At 34.7% G+C, this 19209-nt stretch overlaps 1 protein-coding gene and 1 long non-coding RNA gene across 3 annotated transcripts; one reads left to right on the forward strand and one right to left on the reverse strand.

Annotated features, from left to right (window-relative positions):
• The first annotated feature begins 885 nt into the window (after positions 1–885).
• LOC134253521 (uncharacterized) lies at positions 886–4963 on the forward strand. 2 transcript variants are annotated; one of them, XR_009989141.1, is made up of 4 exons: positions 886–1807; positions 2208–2293; positions 2524–3011; positions 3534–4963. It is a non-coding gene; the product is annotated as an uncharacterized LOC134253521 (long non-coding RNA). The 2 variants fall into 2 exon arrangements; XR_009989140.1 differs by lacking the exon at positions 3534–4963 and having other exon boundaries at positions 2524–3297.
• Positions 4964–14155: 9192 nt separating this feature from the next.
• Positions 14156–18610, reverse strand: LOC134253524 (uncharacterized). The gene is made up of 4 exons (XM_062736044.1): positions 18607–18610; positions 18262–18359; positions 16680–17900; positions 14156–15603 (listed from the first exon to the last, which is right to left on the reverse strand). Exons 1-4 carry the CDS (start codon positions 18608–18610, stop codon positions 14923–14925), a joined length of 2004 nt encoding a protein of 667 aa, XP_062592028.1. The 3' UTR covers positions 14156–14922.
• Positions 18611–19209: the final 599 nt, after the last annotated feature.

Genomic DNA, 19209 nt, shown 5'->3' on the forward strand with positions numbered 1-19209 from the left:
ATGTAGAACCATGACTGGGTTAGGTAGTTTACAGACTTGTTGATGTTGAACAGTGACTGGGTTAGGTAGTTTATGGACTTAGTTATGTTGAACCGTGACTGGGTTAGGTAGTTTACAGACTTGGTTATGTAGAACCATGACTGCCCATACCGAAAAAAGTTATAACTAAGTTATAACTAAAGTATAACTTAGTTATACCTAGCTTGTGAGGTACAAAAAAGTTATAACTAAAATGTAACTTTTTTGGACTTTGTCATTTTCATGTATAACTAAAATGTAACTTTTTGGACTTAGCCATTTTCACGTGTAACTAAAACATAACTTTTCTGGACTTTGTCATTTTCATGTATAACTAAAATGTAACTTTTTGGACTTAGCCATTTTCATGTATAACTAAAACATAACTTTTCTGGACTTTGTCATTTTCATGTATAACTAAAACATAACTTTTCTGAACTTAGCCATTTTCAAGCATTACCAGTATAAATTTACAAGTTTTGGGGGTTATTTAATAGATACTACTTGACACCACCTTTTTTTTCAAAAATAACATATAAACTAAGTGTTAATTTGAATGAATTTTGATCGTGTTCAAAATGTTTTTTTTTTCAAACACTGCAGCAGAAAACTTTGTCAATTCCTGAAAAATAATATTGGTTACTACCAGTGATCGACTTCTCATTCATAATACCGGTAAATATGCTGTCCACAGCCATGTCAAGTTCAACAGAAGGGATGTGAAATAAAATCTTGTGAATTACATCTATAAATGAGAAACTCTCTCTCTCTCTCTCTCTCTCTCTCTCTCTCTCTCTCTCTCTCTGTGGTGTTTGAGGGTGTGTACACAGTACATGTCATGTGTGTGTAATAAATATTATTGTCTATTTAAATTGATATTTGTCATGTAAGTTTCAACTAAAGTTGAGAATAATTAATTTTTCTCTCTCTCCCTCTCTCTCTCTCTCTCTCTTAGAAAATACGTATTTATTGAGACCCTGATGAGACATAATATTTGTCTTGTAAATTATAATAATGCACTTACAGCTGAAGTTGGGAATGAATATATTTCATAATTCTGGGGAAATATAAATGTACTGCAAGAGATATAAACAGTATGAAATGTAATCTCATGAAGTCTTCGTGTGCAAAACTGTGTAAATTTCCCTATTGTTTTCTGTGAGACAGGTGTTTGTACTAGGTGACCTTTGTGGCCAACACATCGTAAATATTTCAGCTTGGGTATTACACAATCTCTGAATGATACAATTCTACACAGGTTGTTTGAAATCTGAAGAAAATCAGTCGTAATATGGATGGCTAAAAAGATAAACAACAGCATAGAGTATGTGCATGTTCATGTTGAACAGATATTACGATGTTGTGAATAAAGACTGCCAGTTATATTAAGATTTAAGCAGATGACTATTACATGTAGATTTTATTGTTTGCATAATTAAATAACCCAGTTATAATAGTTATTTTCACAAATAAACAAATATTAAATTCAAAATGGCGGCAAATATGGCGGCCGCCGGCCTCCGATGTCCGTTTTGTTGATACTAAGATAAATTCAAAATTTTAACACCAACTGGTATTTATATTTTTAATTTAAGGTTGAAATTACACAATTAGGTTTATTTGCATTTAAAATAAATTAATAATGAATTATTTATTTATTTTTTTTTCGATCACGTGACGTTTTTGAGTTCTATGATTGGTCAATAACAGAGCGCGGATTTTTCCATGGACGATTTGAATGTTTGGATGTTGAAAGTGTTGATAGAAAAAAAGGAGATAAAACCAGTTGGTAAGGCGATATTTATACTAACATTTTATTGATTTTAGTAAAGTATACTTAGTACCTCTGGAATAACATTCCAAAAAGAAGAAATATTGGGAATGAACACAATTCTAGGCGTGTGAATCTTAGATTTCTTGTTTGTTTTGATTGGTATGTCGAATGACAAAGACTGAAGTAAACAAATTGAAAGTATTTGAAACGCATAATATTTTTCAGCATTTAGTATATTAATCAAATATGTTGTTCTTTGTCATATTTATTCCCACAATTGTTTATAGATTCCCTGAACTGTTAAAATATTGTGAAGCCTTAACGCATCAGCATGATCATAACATGATCTAGCTGCAATGTTAATTAATGCAATGAAATGAGTAATTTAACATTAATTTTCTTTTTTTATATAAAGCAGAATATTGGTACATGATGTTTCCATGAGCTGAATCTGTCCTGACCAGGAGTACATGAAATTCTTCACAATATTACTTGTTTAAGGTAAAGTAATTTTTTTTTCATTTCAAAATTCAATAAATCTTTCAATCTAAAACTGATTCCTGTAAGTATAGATCTTAAATAAGTCTTGTATTTTCCATGTTTTGGATGAATTAATGAATTTGAATTAATTGATATGGAAGAGTGTTTTCAATTTGATATGCAAATGAGTGCTGGAAAAATACTATCTAATATCTATAATGTAAATTTTGAACCTTTACAATTTTTTGCAGAATTGAAGAAAAGGTTAAAATTGCAAGCATATTTCAACGAAAACTTAGCCGACTACCAGTCACACTGCCCACCAGCCAAGACGTCTGACCAGCTAAAATGAGGGACGCAGACCACCAGCCAAGTCCCTCAGCCAGCTCGGCTGACCCAGTGCGGCCTGTCAAGGGATGACCAAGTCCATCAACTAGCTAGGCTGACTACCATTGCAGCCTGTCTAGTCCTTCAACTAACTTGGCCTATTACCAGTGCAGCCTGTCATTGAACAACCAAGTCCATCAACTAGATTGGCTTACTACCAGAGCGGCTTTTCAAGGGATGGTCAAGTCCGTCAACTAACTTAACCTACTACCAGTGCCGCATGTCAAGAGATGGCCAAGTTCGTCAACTAGCTCGGTTTACTACCAGTACGGCCTGTCAATATAGGGACGGTTAAGACCATTGACTAACTTGGCCTTCTACCAGTGCGGCTTGTCAAGGGACGGTTAAGTCCGTCAACTTACTTGACCAACTACAGATGCGACCTGTCAAGGGATGGCCAAGTCCGTCAACTATCTTGACCAACTACCAGTGCGGCCTGTCAAACGATGGCCACGTCCTTCAACTAACTTGGCCTACTACCAGTGTAGCCTGTCAAACGATGGCTAAGTCTGTCAGCTAACTTGGTCTACTACCAGTGCGGCCTGTCAAACAATGGCCAAGTCCTTCAACTAACTTGGCCTACTACCAGTGTGGCCTGTCAAACGATAGCCAAGTCCTTCAACTAACTTGGTCTACTACCAGTGTGGCCTGTCAAACGATAGCCAAGTCCTTCAACTAACTTGGCCTACTACCAGTGTGGCCTGTCAAACGATAGCCAAGTCCTTCAACTAACTTGGCCTACTACCAGTGTGGCCTGTCAAACGATAGCCAAGTCCTTCAACTAACTTGGTCTACTACCAGTGTGGCCTGTCAAACGATAGCCAAGTCCTTCAACTAACTTGGCCTACTACCAGTGTGGCCTGTCAAACGATAGCCAAGTCCTTCAACTAACTTGGTCTACTACCAGTGCGGCCTGTCAAACAATGGCTAAGTCTGTCAGCTAACTTGGTCTACTACCAGTGCGGCCTGTCAAACAATGGCCAAGTCCTTCAACTAACTTGGTCTACTACCAGTGTGGCCTGTCAAACGATAGCCAAGTCCTTCAACTAACTTGGTCTACTACCAGTGCGGCCTGTCAAACAATGGCTAAGTCTGTCAGCTAACTTGGTCTACTACCAGTGCGGCCTGTCAAACGATGGCTAAGTCTGTCAGCTAACTCAGCCGACTTTCAGTGCAGCCTATCTTCAAATAATAAAGATAAACAACTGTACACGTGCAAGGATACCTGTGCAAGGAGGGTGGTCTGCAGCTAGAAACTGTGACTGAAATCACTGTTTATAGAACCTTTCTTTTTTTTTGAAATACAGCTAGATCAAAAATAAATAGGGTGTTAATATTTAAAAATTAGTGATGTCTGTTTATACAATTAGCAAGAGTAGAATGCATTTTGCTAGGTAATTTTACAAAGACCCTAATTGCTATATGCTAAAAATGTATTCTTTAAAACAACCAGAGAAATTTCAATCTGTTGTAGATGACATGATGTAAAATAAGGTACACTTGAATTTTTAAAACAATTGCATGTGCATTCATTTAGTTGTATTTGACAATAAACCAAGCTATCTTTATCGTGTTTGTTAGGTAAAATTGTTATTGCCTTTAATATGTTTTAAATAATCTTTTTTGTATAAATTTCAAAAATCTTTTCTTTTTTTTTTAAATTTTAATGAGTAGCTTTTTAAAAGCTTATAACTTAGTAAATCCACAACAGGTTAACATACAGTGTATAATTTCACTGGAACTTTTACAAAAGTTTTTATTAATAGGTGTAACTTTTTATAGTTATAACTTTTTGCAGTTATAACTTTTTTTAGGTATAACTTTTCTATAACTTTTTCATAACTTTCTTGGGGTATAACTTTTTTGTAACTTTTTCATAACTTTATAATAGGTATAACTTTTTTTAGTTATAACTTTTCCTGGGTATAACTTTTTCCGGGTATAACTTTTTTGTAACTTTTTCATAACTTTTTTTGGGTATAACTTTTTTGTAACTTTTCCAATGTTTATTTGGGTATAACTAAAGTATAACTTTGTAACTATTTTATAACTTTTTGTGTAACTTTTAATAAGTATAACTTTTTGTAGTTATAACTTTTGTATAACTTTTATGTACTTGCTGTATTTATGTTCAATAAAAGGTGAAAAGTTATGAAAAAGTTATAACTTTTTTGTAACTAAGTTATAACTAAATTATACCTCACTTAAAACATGCCATTCCAAACTCCGATAACTTAGTTATAACTTTTTTGTAACTTTTTTTAGTTACAAAAGTTATAACTAAGTTATAACTTTTTTCGGTATGGGTGGGTTAGGTAGTTTAGAGACTTGGTGATGTTCAACCGTGACTGGGCTAGGTAGGTTACAGACTTAGTTATGTAGAACCATGACTGGGTTAGGTAGTTTATAGACTTAGTTATGTCGAACCGTGACTGGGTTAGGTAGTTTACAGTCTTGGTGATGTAGAACCTTGACTGGGTTAGGTAGTTTACAGACTTGGTTATATAGAACCATGACTGGGTTAGGTAGTTTACAGACTTGGTGATGTTGACTCGTGACTGGGTTAGGTAGTTTATAGACTTGGTTATGTAGAACCGTGACTGGGTTAGGTAGTTTACATACTTGGTGATGTTGAACCGTGACTGGGTTAGGTAGTTTATGGACTTAGTTATGTTGAACCGTGACTGGGTTAGGTTCTTTAGAGACTTGGTTAGGCTGAACCGTGACTGGGTTAGGTAGTTTACAGACTTGGTGATGTTGAACCGTGACTGGGTTAGGTAGTTTACAGTCTTGCTGATGTTGAACAGTGACTGGGTTAGGTAGTTTACAGACTTGGTGATGTAGAACCATGACTGGGTTAGGTAGTTTATAGACTTTATGTCGAACCGTGACTAGGTTAGGTAGTTTATCAAGTAGACCTTTGACAAAACTTGAAGTAAATTTGTATATATATATATTTATATATTTTTTAATTTGATTTTCTCGTAATACTTAAATATATTTATACCAGACCCGTTGAACACTGTTGAAGTGTTTACACTGCATATTCAATCACTATTTCAAAACATATCTCTATGTTTACTACGTTCATACCTATTTTCTTCATCCCTTTCATGGAGCTGTTGTGAGGAAAGAGGTCGTATTTCAAAACAAAGCAGTATACCGGAATTCCTTCCATAAAATACATGTCAAGATTGGATTTACCGCCTCATATGAAGAATACAATCGGGTTCGGCGTTCAAGAAAATTATAGATGTGAAAACCAATCCGGAAATAATTTTCCCGAAATCCAAGACTGGGTTATGTTATAGACTCTACCTACAAATAGAGAGACCTGCTGAGAACTGCATGTCATGTGACAGTGTAGCTGGAGAACTGTAGCGTTATGTTTTTATATGTTTTTATCAGTCTTTGACCTTCTCGTTATGAAAATAACGTGCAATTTACGACGCAAAATTTTCTGCACACAATTGGGGATAATTTCTCCATTTTCTAGCACTGTTCTATGACTTATTCACTCCATAATTCTAAATTAATTCTTTAACGAACCTGTATACTTTATTTGCCTCCCACTTATTCAGTCTCATCTCTGTGCCTGCTTGTTGTGATCTTTTTTGTAGGATGATAGAAAATATAAAACGGTCTGTATAGATGAAAAAGGGTCTGGAGGTGTATTTATAAAATAAAGTTGGTTAATAAATGTACCTGGTTTAGGGAGGGAAATATAATTGACTGACCAGTACTTGAAAGTTGAGAAATTCTCGCCATTATTTCCATTATTGGATCTGAAGTGTTATTGTCAAAGACTTCATATAAAACATTGCGCTATACACTCCTGTAGCTAATGAATGTGAAAACTTTACTTTAAAAATAAGTTTAAATTTGATTAGAGCATAAAAGAAAGACTAAGATGAAAAACTCATAGTACACATACAAACAAGAGGCCCATGGCCCACAACGCTCACCTGAGAAACTTGGCATTTGTCAACCCGAGTTTTCCCTTATATTACTACTCCCTTGACCTTAATTTGACAATTTGAAATCTTCACTACACTGGAAATATAAAAACCTGAGCATCACGTGAATAAAGTGTTTTTACTCTCTTACTAAACGGTCAAAACATTTTTATTTTTGTATCATTTTTATCTCTATATGACTGCTTTACCATATGTAAAATTAAGGAAAATAGAAATATAGGGCGCAAAACTTTAATATCCTAAAAAAATTAAGAAAAACAAAGAATGCACAGATTACCCAAAATCCAGTTTTGTTAAACTATTTGAGTCAATTTGGTAATATCTTATGGATCCTATATGGTAACATCTTTCTATGCAAAGAGAAAAACATTTAATCTTTTGAAATAGAAAACCCTACACTCATGATTGGTTGCAGTTTTTTAAAATTCTGAATGACCAGGGAAACGGTTATGACCTTGACTCTACTATAAAACGGTCAAAACTGATATTAATACCATCACTTAGTAATATTGTCTTCTTGATTCTGTGAAAATTTCATTTATTCTTAAATACAACAGGCCTATGGGCCACATCGCTCACCTGAGCACTGTGGCTAGGTTAAAGTAGAAATTGGTTTATTATTGAAAAGTTTAAATCCAAAAGTAGTCCCATGACCAATCATGGATTTGCAATTCTTGAAATGATTTCTAAAGAATTTTCCTATATATTTCTATGTAAAACTTTGGTCAGCCATTGTGGCCCCTCCCTACCCCCGGGGGTCATGATTTGAATAAACTTGAATATACACAACCTGAAGATGCTTCCATATGATTATGATCAATCAGGCTTTGCAATTCTCTATAAGAAGATTTTGAAACAGTTTTACCATATATTTCAATGTTTAAATTTGGTCAGCCATTGTGGCCCCGCCAAAATCTCGGGGGTCATGATTTGCAAAAACTTGAATCTACACAACATAAGGATCCTTCCATATGAATAATATCAATTATGGCTTTGCTTTTCTTGAGATTTTAAAAAAAGTTTTCCTATATGTATTTCTATGTAAAATTTTGGTTGGCCATTTTGGCCCCGCCAAACCCCTTTGGTCATTATTTGAATAAACTTGAATCTACATTAGCTGAGGATTGTTCCACATGATTTAGATTCATCTCCCCAAGGAAAATGGCATGGTCTTCATTTGAATAACGTTGAATCACCATTACCCAAGGATACTTCGAATCTACATTACCTGAGGATGCTTCCGTATGAATTTGATCAATAATTGCTTTGCTATTCTTGTGAAGATTTATTAAGACTTTTCCTATATATTTCTATGTAAAACTTTGGTCAGCTATTTTGGCCCCGTCCTACCCCAGGGGGTCATTATTTGAACAAACTTGAATCTACACTGTCTGAGAATGCTTCAACATAAATATGATGAATTAAGGCTTTGTCACTCTTGATAAGATAATTTTTAAAGAATTTTCCTACACATTTCTTTGTATGTAAAAATTTGGCTGGTCATTGTGGCTCCGACCTACCCCCGGGGGTCATAATTTGAAAAAAATTTGAATCTACACTACCTGAGGATGTTTCCCAATACGTTTCATATTTCCTGGCACAGTGGATCTTGAGAAGAAGATTTTTAAAACAAGTCAACAAATATTTTCATTAATTCCCAATTATCTCTACTTGGATAAGGGCGTGGCCCTTCATTTGAACAAACTTGAATCCCCTTCACCCAAGGTTGCTTTTTGTGACCGGTCGGCAGGGGATGCTCACTCCTCCATGGGACCTGATCCCACCTCTGATTTTAAGGGCATCCGTGTTTGCTCTGCTCTTATTTTGTTTTGTTTTATGGACTTTGAGATTAAATGCTGTTCGTTATCTCCATATCCTTCTTTCGGTAAGTTTGGTTGTAATTGGCCCAGTGGTTCTTGAGAAGAAGTCGAAAATGTGAAAAGTTTACAGACAGACAGACGGACGCCTGACAAAATGTGATCAGCAAAGCTCACGTGAGCCTTCGGTTCAGGTGAGCTAACAAGAAATATTTTTGTGTGAGAAGAATCCTACTTAACGAGGCTGGAGGGTGGCAGCCATTTAAGACTATTTTAATCTCCTTTAAAAAAGAGAGCTCCATATAAAGATATACAAAAATGATCAAATTTTAAAACTAAATTCTTTGAATTTTTTTCTTTGTCAAATGATAGTTGACAGCTAAAGATACCGTATCTAAAAAAATAAGTTAAATCTGTTGGTTAATTAGGGATTAATTTGTTGACCCACCAGCCTCCTTAACAAAAGGCTCAGGGGCCACATGAATCACCTGTGCACATCAAGTAGGAAGGAGCACATATCAGATCAGAACTGAAAGTTTAGTGAGGTGGGTGGGGGGGGGGGGGGGGGGTTGGGGTTGGGGTTGGGGGTTGGGGTGGTGAGGGTGTTTTTGATTTTAATACTTTTTAAGGATGCCTCCATATCAGTATAGCATATGACTTTGCTGTTAGTGATAAAAAGATTTCTTTTTTAAACTTCTTGTTTCTATATATAATTTCGTAATAATTTGAATTTGATTCCCCATTGTTTCCCTTCCTATCCTAAAGGGCCATAATTTGAACAAATAAAAATCTTTAATACATATGGATGGCTACATGCTGATATGACTAAATAGAGCTTATCTGTTCTTGGGATTTTTTCCTTCATTTTTCTATGTAAAACATTGATCCACCTTTGTGTCCCAACCCTAACCTTGGGGGTTATGATTTGAACATATTTATTTCTACACTTCCTGAGAATGCTTCCATATAAATACAAGTACCACTAATCATGGCTTTGCTATTCTTGAGAAGAAAACTTATTAAATATATTTTAATGTACAACTTGGATTCTCCATTGTGGTCCCACCCTATCCCAGGGGATTGTAATTTGAACATACTAGAATGTTCACTACCTGAGGTCGATTCCATCTAAATATATCTTATCATGGCTTTGAAGTACTTGAAATATGATTTTAAAAGATTTCCTTATCATTCCTACGTAAAACTATAATCGGCCATTCTGGCCCCACCCCTACTTCCAGGGGTCATGATTTGAACAAACTAGAATCTACACTACCCGAAGATGATTCCATATAGATATCTCTAATCATGGTTTCGAAGTACGTAAAAGATGATTTTAAAAGTTTTCCCTCTAGTTCCAACGTAAAACTTTGATCGGCCATTTTGGCCCCACCCTCCCCCCGGGGGCCATGATTTGAATAAACTTGAGTCTACACCAACCAAGGATGATTCCACACGAGTTTCATCTCTCTTAGCCCAGTGGTTCTTGAGAAGAAGATTTTTAAAGATTTTTCCTGTATACTTCTATGTAAAACTTTGATTGGCCATTGTGGCTCCACCCTACCCCTCGGGGTCATGATTTGAACAAACCTGAATCTACATTAGCTGAGGATTAATTATTCTACATGATTTAGATTCATCTCCCCAAGGAAAATGGCATGACCCTTATTTGAATAAAGTTGAATCACCATTACCCAAGGATGCTTTGAAGCAAGTTTGATTGAAATTGGCCCAGTGGTTCTTGAGAAGAAGATGAAAATGTGAAAAGTTAACGACAACAACGACGACAGACAACGGACAAATTCGGCTCAGGTGAGCTAAAAACTGTTTTCACCTTAAGTTCCACAAATCTAATTTTTTTAATCATTATACGAAATATAAAAAATCGACTCATATTACTAATCTATTCATGTTACTTTAATTCAGTCGCCAGTCCGGTTAGAGCATCTGTTCTTGATCCTTATTTCGATGGTTCGAATCCCACTGTTGGACTCAAAGGAACATGGACACAGTTTCAACTGAATTTTTAAAACCAATTTCAAGGCTTACAAATCTTAACTATTCTAATGCATCATCTAATTATCAGCAAAAATCTGAACACCATTTAGTGATTAACAAAGGAGATACAGGCCTGAAAGTTCTTCAGATTGTAAACAAGGCTCGTGCCTTACTTTTGTTTACATATGGGAAATATATTATCTATAACATAATGAAATTCAGCAAATCACTAGAAACTATGCAATGGTATTTAGAACTTACTTTTTTATTGAATTTATTTGCTTTTAACGAACATATATTAGTATTAATCTATGTTATACAAAACATGACATGAACTCTGTTTAAATAATCAAGGTTTGGAGCTCTAAATATGTCTTGTATCTCAGCAAATGAAGATTCAAGTCAGTTCAAATGTTTGATGATCATTAGAAAGACCCTAGTTAAATATTTGTGTGTAAAAATAAATTTGAATTTTTAGCTGAACTGTGTCTATGCCCCTTTAAAGACAGATAGGACCGATCCTTCAGACGATACCGTATTTAAACCGACGTCCTGTGTCGCACTAGGTGCTGGATAAAAAAGATCCCTCACTGTTCAATATACCTACATATACATTTATAGATATACATAATGCAGTTACTCTATATGTCAAAATTAGTCTAGTGTCTATTCACTTAAAGTATGATAAATAAATACATGATGACCTGTGATATAAGAACAAGAGGCCCATGGGCCTTATAGGTCACCTGAGTATCATGCAACAACTTTCCAACAATTGAATTTGAAACATGTTTTAAACTAGAGGCCATGAAATTCACAATTTTGAAAGAGGCATCATTGCTTATCATAATTATACACTCAGCATGCTTATTTTGGTTACTTTAAACCCAGAGGTAAATCAGAGTAACAAAGAGAAAATGCATTTCCACTTTTAGTGAATTTCATGGCCCCTGGGTCAGGGCTTCTTCTGTTAGGGCGGCTCCACAGTTGAGCTCCCAATCCCACAGGAACCACTGACCCTGGGGCCACATCTTTCAAAATTTTGGAATTTTTTTTAGAATTTTATTTCATCATGCTGTTGATTAATACCAAAGTGCAGACTTCAAAGCATTATATTACTTCAGACTATGTTAACCCCTCCCCCCCCCCAAAGTAACTCTGTCCCAGGGGACAGGAAATTAACCATTTTTGGAAGAAACAGTGTTTTTTTCATAAACATATACTAAGATCATTGGCATTATACCCATTAACAAAGGAAAAGATTTTCAAAGAATTCAAGCATTTTCACTATATGAACATTAGAGCCTTCCCCCCCCCCCAAACACAAGAATCTGTAACCCAGGGACCTGAAATTCAAAAATCTCAGAGGCATCCTTCCTCCTCATAACTATGTACATAGTTCATTGGTTAAATACTCAGGTGCAGAAAAGAAAAGTTTTTAAGAGTTTATGCATTTTCACTATATATTTAATAAAGCCCCGCCCTAACACCAGAACCTCAAAACAAGGGGCCATGAAATTCACTATTTTGGAAGAGGTAGTCTTATTCAACATAACTATGTACTTGGTTAGTTTATTTAATACTCAGGAGCAAAGAAGATTTTCAAAGATAATAAATTTTTTACTTTATAATCTATATAGCCCGGCCCTAGCACTAGAACCCCTGACCCTGGGGCCATGAAATTCACAATTTTGGAAGGAAGAGCCTTATTCAACATAGCCATGCACTTGGTTAGTTTATTTAATGCCCATGAACAGAGAAGAAGAACTTCAAATATTTTTTGCATTTTCACTATATAATCTATATAGCCCCGCCCTACCAGTAGAAACCCCCGGCGCCATTAAATTCACAATTTAAGGAGAGGCAGTCTAATTTAACATAACTATGCACTTGGTTAGTTTATTTTAAATGCCAACAAACAGAAAAGAAGAATTTCAAAGAATTTATACATTTTCACTTTATAATCTATATAGCCCCGCTTTAGACTAGAATCCCTGACCCTGGGGCCATAAATTTCACAATTTTTGTAGAAGACTCAATGCTGATTACAATCATACCAACAATTAAACTGCTTGATGTCCAGGAGTAAGGGAGAAGATTTTTTTAAAATTGCGCTAATTTTAGTGGTTTTTGCCCCACTCTACAGGCCCCAGGGTGACAGGGACCATGAAATTCACCATTTTTGTTTCCCTTTACCCAAAGATGCTTTATGCCAAATTTGGTTGAAATTGGTTCAACGGTTTCAGAAAAGAAGCTAAAAATGTTCAAATGTTAACGCACGACGAACGACGCACGCCGAACGACGACGGACTAAAACAGATAGCAATAGGTCACCTGAGTTTACTCAGGTGACCTAAGAACAATTGATGGCTAAAGAGGTATCTAAAATTACCTAGGCGTCGGAAGCAAATTGAAAGTTTGGGAGGGGGAAACAAACAAAATAAGGTAAACTCCAATTTTAAATCCTAAATTATGTGTATATTTGCAAAAAAAAGGGGGGGGGAGTTCCGACGCCTATGAATTATATGCCTTAATATATTTTTTATCATAAAACATTCTGTCAATTAATTGAAGCATGTTGTTGGATATAAAGTACACAATGCATAAGTAAAATAAACATATAACAAGCTACATGTACACAGTAAATGCAGTAGGATCGTACATTGTAAATCTCTGTACTAATAAAATATAATGTACGTTTATATTCATATAAGCATGTAAAATTTTGTAAATATTTTGATCTCACTGGATATTTACAATACAAAAACAAAACGATATACATGTAAACATATCAACACAAGTAACAAAGTTGAATCACAGATCTGTGTTTTTATAAATTTGCAATCGTGAATGAAAATATTCCCGTCTTGTCCGACACTTCCATACAAATTTGAACTTTGCAGCTACTCTAAAATAGGTACAAGCAGTATAGGATACACGTTCACTTAAAATGCACTTTCCATTATTATAAAATAAAGTAAAATATGCATTTCTTTAATATTCTACACAATATTCTACGAGCTCCTAATCTGTAGTTCTTTCATTACGATTGATTTTTGTTTCTATTTCATAAGCATTTGATTTGATCGTCTCCTAACTTTCTTGAATTTGAACACTTCTACAATATAATTCTTTCATGTAAATTAGTTGATTCTGATTTAATGCTGTACATTTGTTAAAAACGCTATTATCCAAATAATGATGAAGCCATTATCTCAAACGTAGCATCAGTATCATTGCATGACTACGGGAGATATTCCATAAAAATAGCGACTGCACAGAATTCATATGCGCAAGGTCCACTGTCATTAAATTTTGTCTGAGAGTTGGACGTCGAACTCACGTTCCGTTAAAAATGTAAAATAGATCATTCATTCTTTATTTTGGTAAGCCTTCTTTCCATATTTTCTGGGTTTATTTGCATAGCTTCCTTTCAATTTCTTTCATATCTAGTAATAGCTGGATAAGAACCACACAAAATGTCCAGTTTCTCACATATCTTATTTAATTTTTTGAGCACCATGGTCTATGATTATTGCAATCCCATTGGATTGCTTTTTGGTAAGTCAATTTTTGTCCATCATTACCAATCAATTCCACATCCAGAACAAATTTAACCATCAATTTTATAAAAAAAAAAATAATTTGAAAACTGCTCGCCCAAAGTCTTTGCTGATTCTTATTTTTTTTTTTTTTATTTTTTTTTTTCATAAAAGAAATGATGATATACACATTTCTTCACAATTGACAAAGGCTGGTCTTCAATTGTTTAAAGTCGAAGTCATTCTACATATGTTCGATGCATAAAAAGTTTAATTTGCACAGCACCGCCTGTCAACATCAATTTTGCTTTTTTTTTTCAAATTAAACTTAACCACTCTCATATCTGACATTAAGTTTTGCATATTTGACATGACTTTCTTCAACATATCAGGTTGTTCCTTGTTGACTTTTTGTAAAATAGCCGAAATAGCATCTTCATCTTCTAAAGTCAGTTTATATATGCTATTAAGGTTCTCCAAGTATTTTTTCCCAGTGAAGGTTTCCAATCTTTGGCAGATATCTGACATTGTCGACCACTTTGTTATTGAATTCTGTCTAAAAGGGTGAGGCCGATTTCATGTGTGCAGTCAATTTATTTCGTATTGACCTAATTCTCTCGATATCATCACCCACTGTCACTTCTTCTTCTGCAGGCAGGCTCTTCTCCCCACCTTCCTTTTGTTGGCTAGGGGATCTTTGAACAAATGTTTCTTAAGAGCTTGTATCTAAATGAAATATCAAATTCCTCAAATTCAGTTTATGATTATAATTAAGCTAATCCAAGTGCGTTTCACCAATGAAACTTTCGAGTGTATTTCAGATTTCCGACATCTTCTACAAAGTGTTACAGAATACATTATTTACTGTACTAGTCCTGCAAACGTTCTATGAGTAAAATGTATTATTTCTGAAAGATTGCTTCCAGACTTCAATTTTGTTTTAATGTCAACATTTGAGACTTTAATTCTTGAACATCTGACACGACTGTCTTCATCAGTTCTTGTTGATCTTTGACAAACTTTTCTATAATAGCTTTAATTGCATCTTCCCCCTCCTCTTTTAGAGCCAGTTTCTGAATGCCTTTAAGACTATCGAAGTACTTTTTACCAGTGAAGGTTTCCAGTCTTTGGCAGACATCTGACATTGTTGACCAGGTATCATCGAATTCTGTCTGAGGGATGGAGGCTGAGCTCACGTGTGCAGTAAGTCTATTTCGTATTAACCTAATTCTTTCGATATCATCACCCACTGTCACCTCTCCTGCTGCAGGCTCTTCTCCCCATTCTCCTTTTGTTGGTTTAGGTATCTTTGAACAAATGTTTCTTATCAACTTGTATGTTAATGAAATATCAAATTCCTCATATCCTGATATTTTTGCTTTTTTCAATTGATCTTCTTGATGTGCGTTTAGATTCAGACTCTTCAACTTTTTGTTTGATAATAAATCCACCTTGTTCTCAATGTCAGATGCGGGAATTTCTGATTCCAGAATATCTCTGTATGCCTTATTCAACACATCATTTGTAGCCATACCAAGTTTTGCAAATCTAGACCGGCCTTCTAGGTTTTGTCCAGAGGCCACAGGAGTACTGGAATCACTCGCCTCTCTCTGAAACAAAATAAACCATAGCTATTATAATGAACCAATCTTAACCTCGAAACTAAGTGCTGGAAATAGCCAACTTTGTCTGAAGCAAAATCAATCTTAGTTCATCTAATGGAGCCAACTTAGGAAAAAACATTATAAACCAAGATTAAAATTTATAAGATGATTCCCCATATATTAAGCAAAGCTAAACCCTAATGCAAGTACAGTTTGTTTTCCAAAGTGATTATAACAAAGGGCCCTGTTGTAGGTCAAGAAAGGAAAATTAGGATAAAACAATTTTAATTTACCATTAGATATCATTGAGTTTGTGACATAACATCAATTTGGAAAATTAGGATTAAAGTGAAATGAAAGATTTATCTAGAGAGAATCATAATGTACTCATCAGAGCTTCTAAAACCCTGGTACCCCAACCACGAGACAATGGATAGTTAATTGCACAATTTTGGTAAAAGATTAAAAATCCATTAACCTCTTGCAAAACAGTTCATCTACTCTGCACTGGTCTGAAAGAAACTTGGTGCTTTGATCAAGGTCATGACACATTTTGAAATTATAAGCAATATTAGTTTGAAGTATACAGATACACCTAACTACATTTCATCATTTCATTTCGAGTTTCCAATTATTTTTTCTGGTTAACATCATATTATCTTAAATAAGTTCAAATCATGACACATTCTTGGGTCGTAAGAAATCGTTGAGTCAAATAATGGTCCATTTTACAAGATATGGTAACACTAATTTTATTTTTAAAAAATTATTTCTGAAAGTGATCTTGAACTTGACCAATTGGCCTTGCATTCATATCAAGACATTCCTGATAGAATTCTCTGTGTAAAATATAAACTTCAAATGTCTCTCTCTTTAATATTTTTTCATTCATTGATCTTTTATATGGTCAAAATCAGTACAATTCCCCAGCTGGTAAAAAATATATGTGCCAGTGTTTTTATTGAGTTATTGGCTGGACTTAAATATACATATATGCCAACAGACAGGCAGACAATGTAAGTCCTAAAGATAGATTTTTCGATTTTTGTTGTACAGGGAGTATAAAGATTAATAACTGTTACCTTTTCCCAGAATTCCTGTGTCCTCTGTACATTTATCACATGTTTCTCCCGAAGTTCACACTTGCACTGCGTTTCTTCTGCCTTGATCTTGGAGAGCTCACTTGAAAGGGTAAAAGATAGATCTTTCTCATTACAAATAATGTTTTGACATTTGTATCCTCTATGGAATATTTTTGTGTCAATAAATGTTTCTGTCAATTTTTTTATTGCTTTATCAATGGAGACTCCAATTTCATTTGATACACCTTTCTCTACAGCCAATGGTTTGATTCTCAGCACCTGCAACTGAATATCATCATTGCATATGCCAACAACAACAGTATGTTCATTGTGATCAAACACTGCCCCTGTTTGATAGAGACATGGACTTCCTTCATTATCTTCATCTTTTGCTACACTCCATCTTAGAGAACTTATGCAGTATGCTACCAGTCTGTAGAACACAAACATGGCAAAGGAAGAGCATCGATAGCACAAAATGGATGAGGATTCCCATTTATCTTCACAGAAGTCAGCTTTAAACTGCTTTTTGTTCATACATGGGACATACCATGACATGCCACCTTCTGATACAGCCTTATATGCATTCAAAGGTACCAGCATTTGAAGTTTCTCCATGTACAGCATAATTTCAGTTTTATGTTTCAAGTAAGAGGGTTCATCTTTCCACAGTGCATTTATCACTTTATCTTTAAGTTCCCCCGTTTTGTTGAAGGATTTCCACTCTTTAATTAATTTCCTTTTACAATCTTTATTGATGTGATTTTCATCAGCAATTATCTTGCTGAAAGCATTAGCAAACCACTGAATATCTAGTATAACATGTTCCCTCAAGTCCGCTTCTCCAAAATTCAAAAGAAGACCATTGTCATGGAAACATTTTAAAAATTCGGACATTTCCTTGTCTTTTTTGATTTGGTATTCATCAGGAAGAGATGAGTTAAGCTTCCAGATTTCACTCAGGGACAAAACCTTCCAGCCTCCTTCATACAATAACTGCTCCATTAGAGCCCATGAAGAAGGCAATTCAACTTTTGTATTGTTCTTGTCTGCGAATAGTTCCACTATGGATTTTTTCATTGACTCCAGCATTTCCTTGGTATTATCATTAAGTTCCTCTAGACCTACTGCATATTCTCGATCATTCAGAGACCCACTTAACCAATCTTTATCGTCATCGGGTACGGCATTCCAAAACTCCCCCAAATACTTCTCTATTTCCTGAAGAAGTAAACAAAGCAAGCATACTAGACATATTAATTCATAATTGTGAGCTATGATTTTATCACTGTAAATGCTAAATTGTGTGTTGATGTTTGAAAATCTGAAAATCATGTACATGTATTTTGGATTTAAACTGGCAATTAGTTTTAACTGATTACAGATAAAACTGTAAATAAGGTATCCATTATAGATTAACAATGCCATATTGGATGTAATACATAATTGTGTGATACGATTTACTGTAAATGAAATATTGGTTCTCTTGTAGTTCTGACGTAAACACTGTTATTGTGCATTCTAAAGATATGTTAATATCAGTTATTCTTTTTTTCACATTTTTATTAGACAGAATACTAACATTTGTAGATTTTGTTTCTGTGTGTGTGACAACAAGAAACAGTGGTGCCTCTTTGCCTCCAAATGTCTTGATTGAGGTAATCCAAAACTTCAGATAGTCTAAAAGAATAAAAAAGCATCATGATTAAAAAAGAAACAAGTCAGTGTCTCTGGAAAGTGTATAGCTTTACTGTATTGTATTTAAAACATCTTAAATAAAAGAATTTTAATCTATAATTTTGTTCTTGGTTTTACAATAATTCAACAGAATTATGAGACTTCAATTTTGTTAGCACATTTAAAGTAATTAAAAAATAAATTATGAACTGTACAACGTGCAGTAAATCATTTTAGAAGACAAATTTACACATCTTCTTTTTTCAGTATGACATCTGATTTGTAGACAAGAGACCCATGGGCCACATCGTTCACCTGAGAAGCTTTGACCATTCTGTTCTTTACCAGATTTCCCCCTTGTAATACATAATGCATCCCCACCCTACCCCACTGATAATCATTTAGACATTTTGAAATCTACACTACCCCATGATCCTTCCATGTGCACATAAGTTTCAGCTTTTCTGGCCAATTGGTTCTTGAGAAGATTTTTGATTTTTTCTATATATTTCTATGTAAAAACCTTGATTACCAATTGTGGCCCCGCCCTTTCCCTGGGGGTCATGATTTAAATTATTTGGAATCTACACTACCCCAGGATGCTTCCACATAAATTTCAGCGTTTTTGGCCAATTGGTTCTTGAGAAGATTTTCAAAGATTTTTTTTCCTATATATTTCTATGTAAAACTTTGATTACCAATTGTGGCCCCGCCCTTCCCCCAGGGTCATGATTTGAATAATTCAGAATCTACACTACCCAAAGATGCTTCTACATAAATTTCAGCTTTTCTGGCCAATTGGTTCTTGAGATGAAGATTTTCAAAGATTTTTCCTATATTTTTCTGTGTAAAA

This window comes from Saccostrea cucullata, unplaced genomic scaffold (genome assembly GCF_032062105.1).
Source record: "Saccostrea cucullata isolate Sc308-1 unplaced genomic scaffold, CSIRO_AGI_Scuc_v1 ctg1524, whole genome shotgun sequence".
NCBI classification, from domain to species: Eukaryota; Metazoa; Mollusca; class Bivalvia; order Ostreida; family Ostreidae; genus Saccostrea; species Saccostrea cuccullata.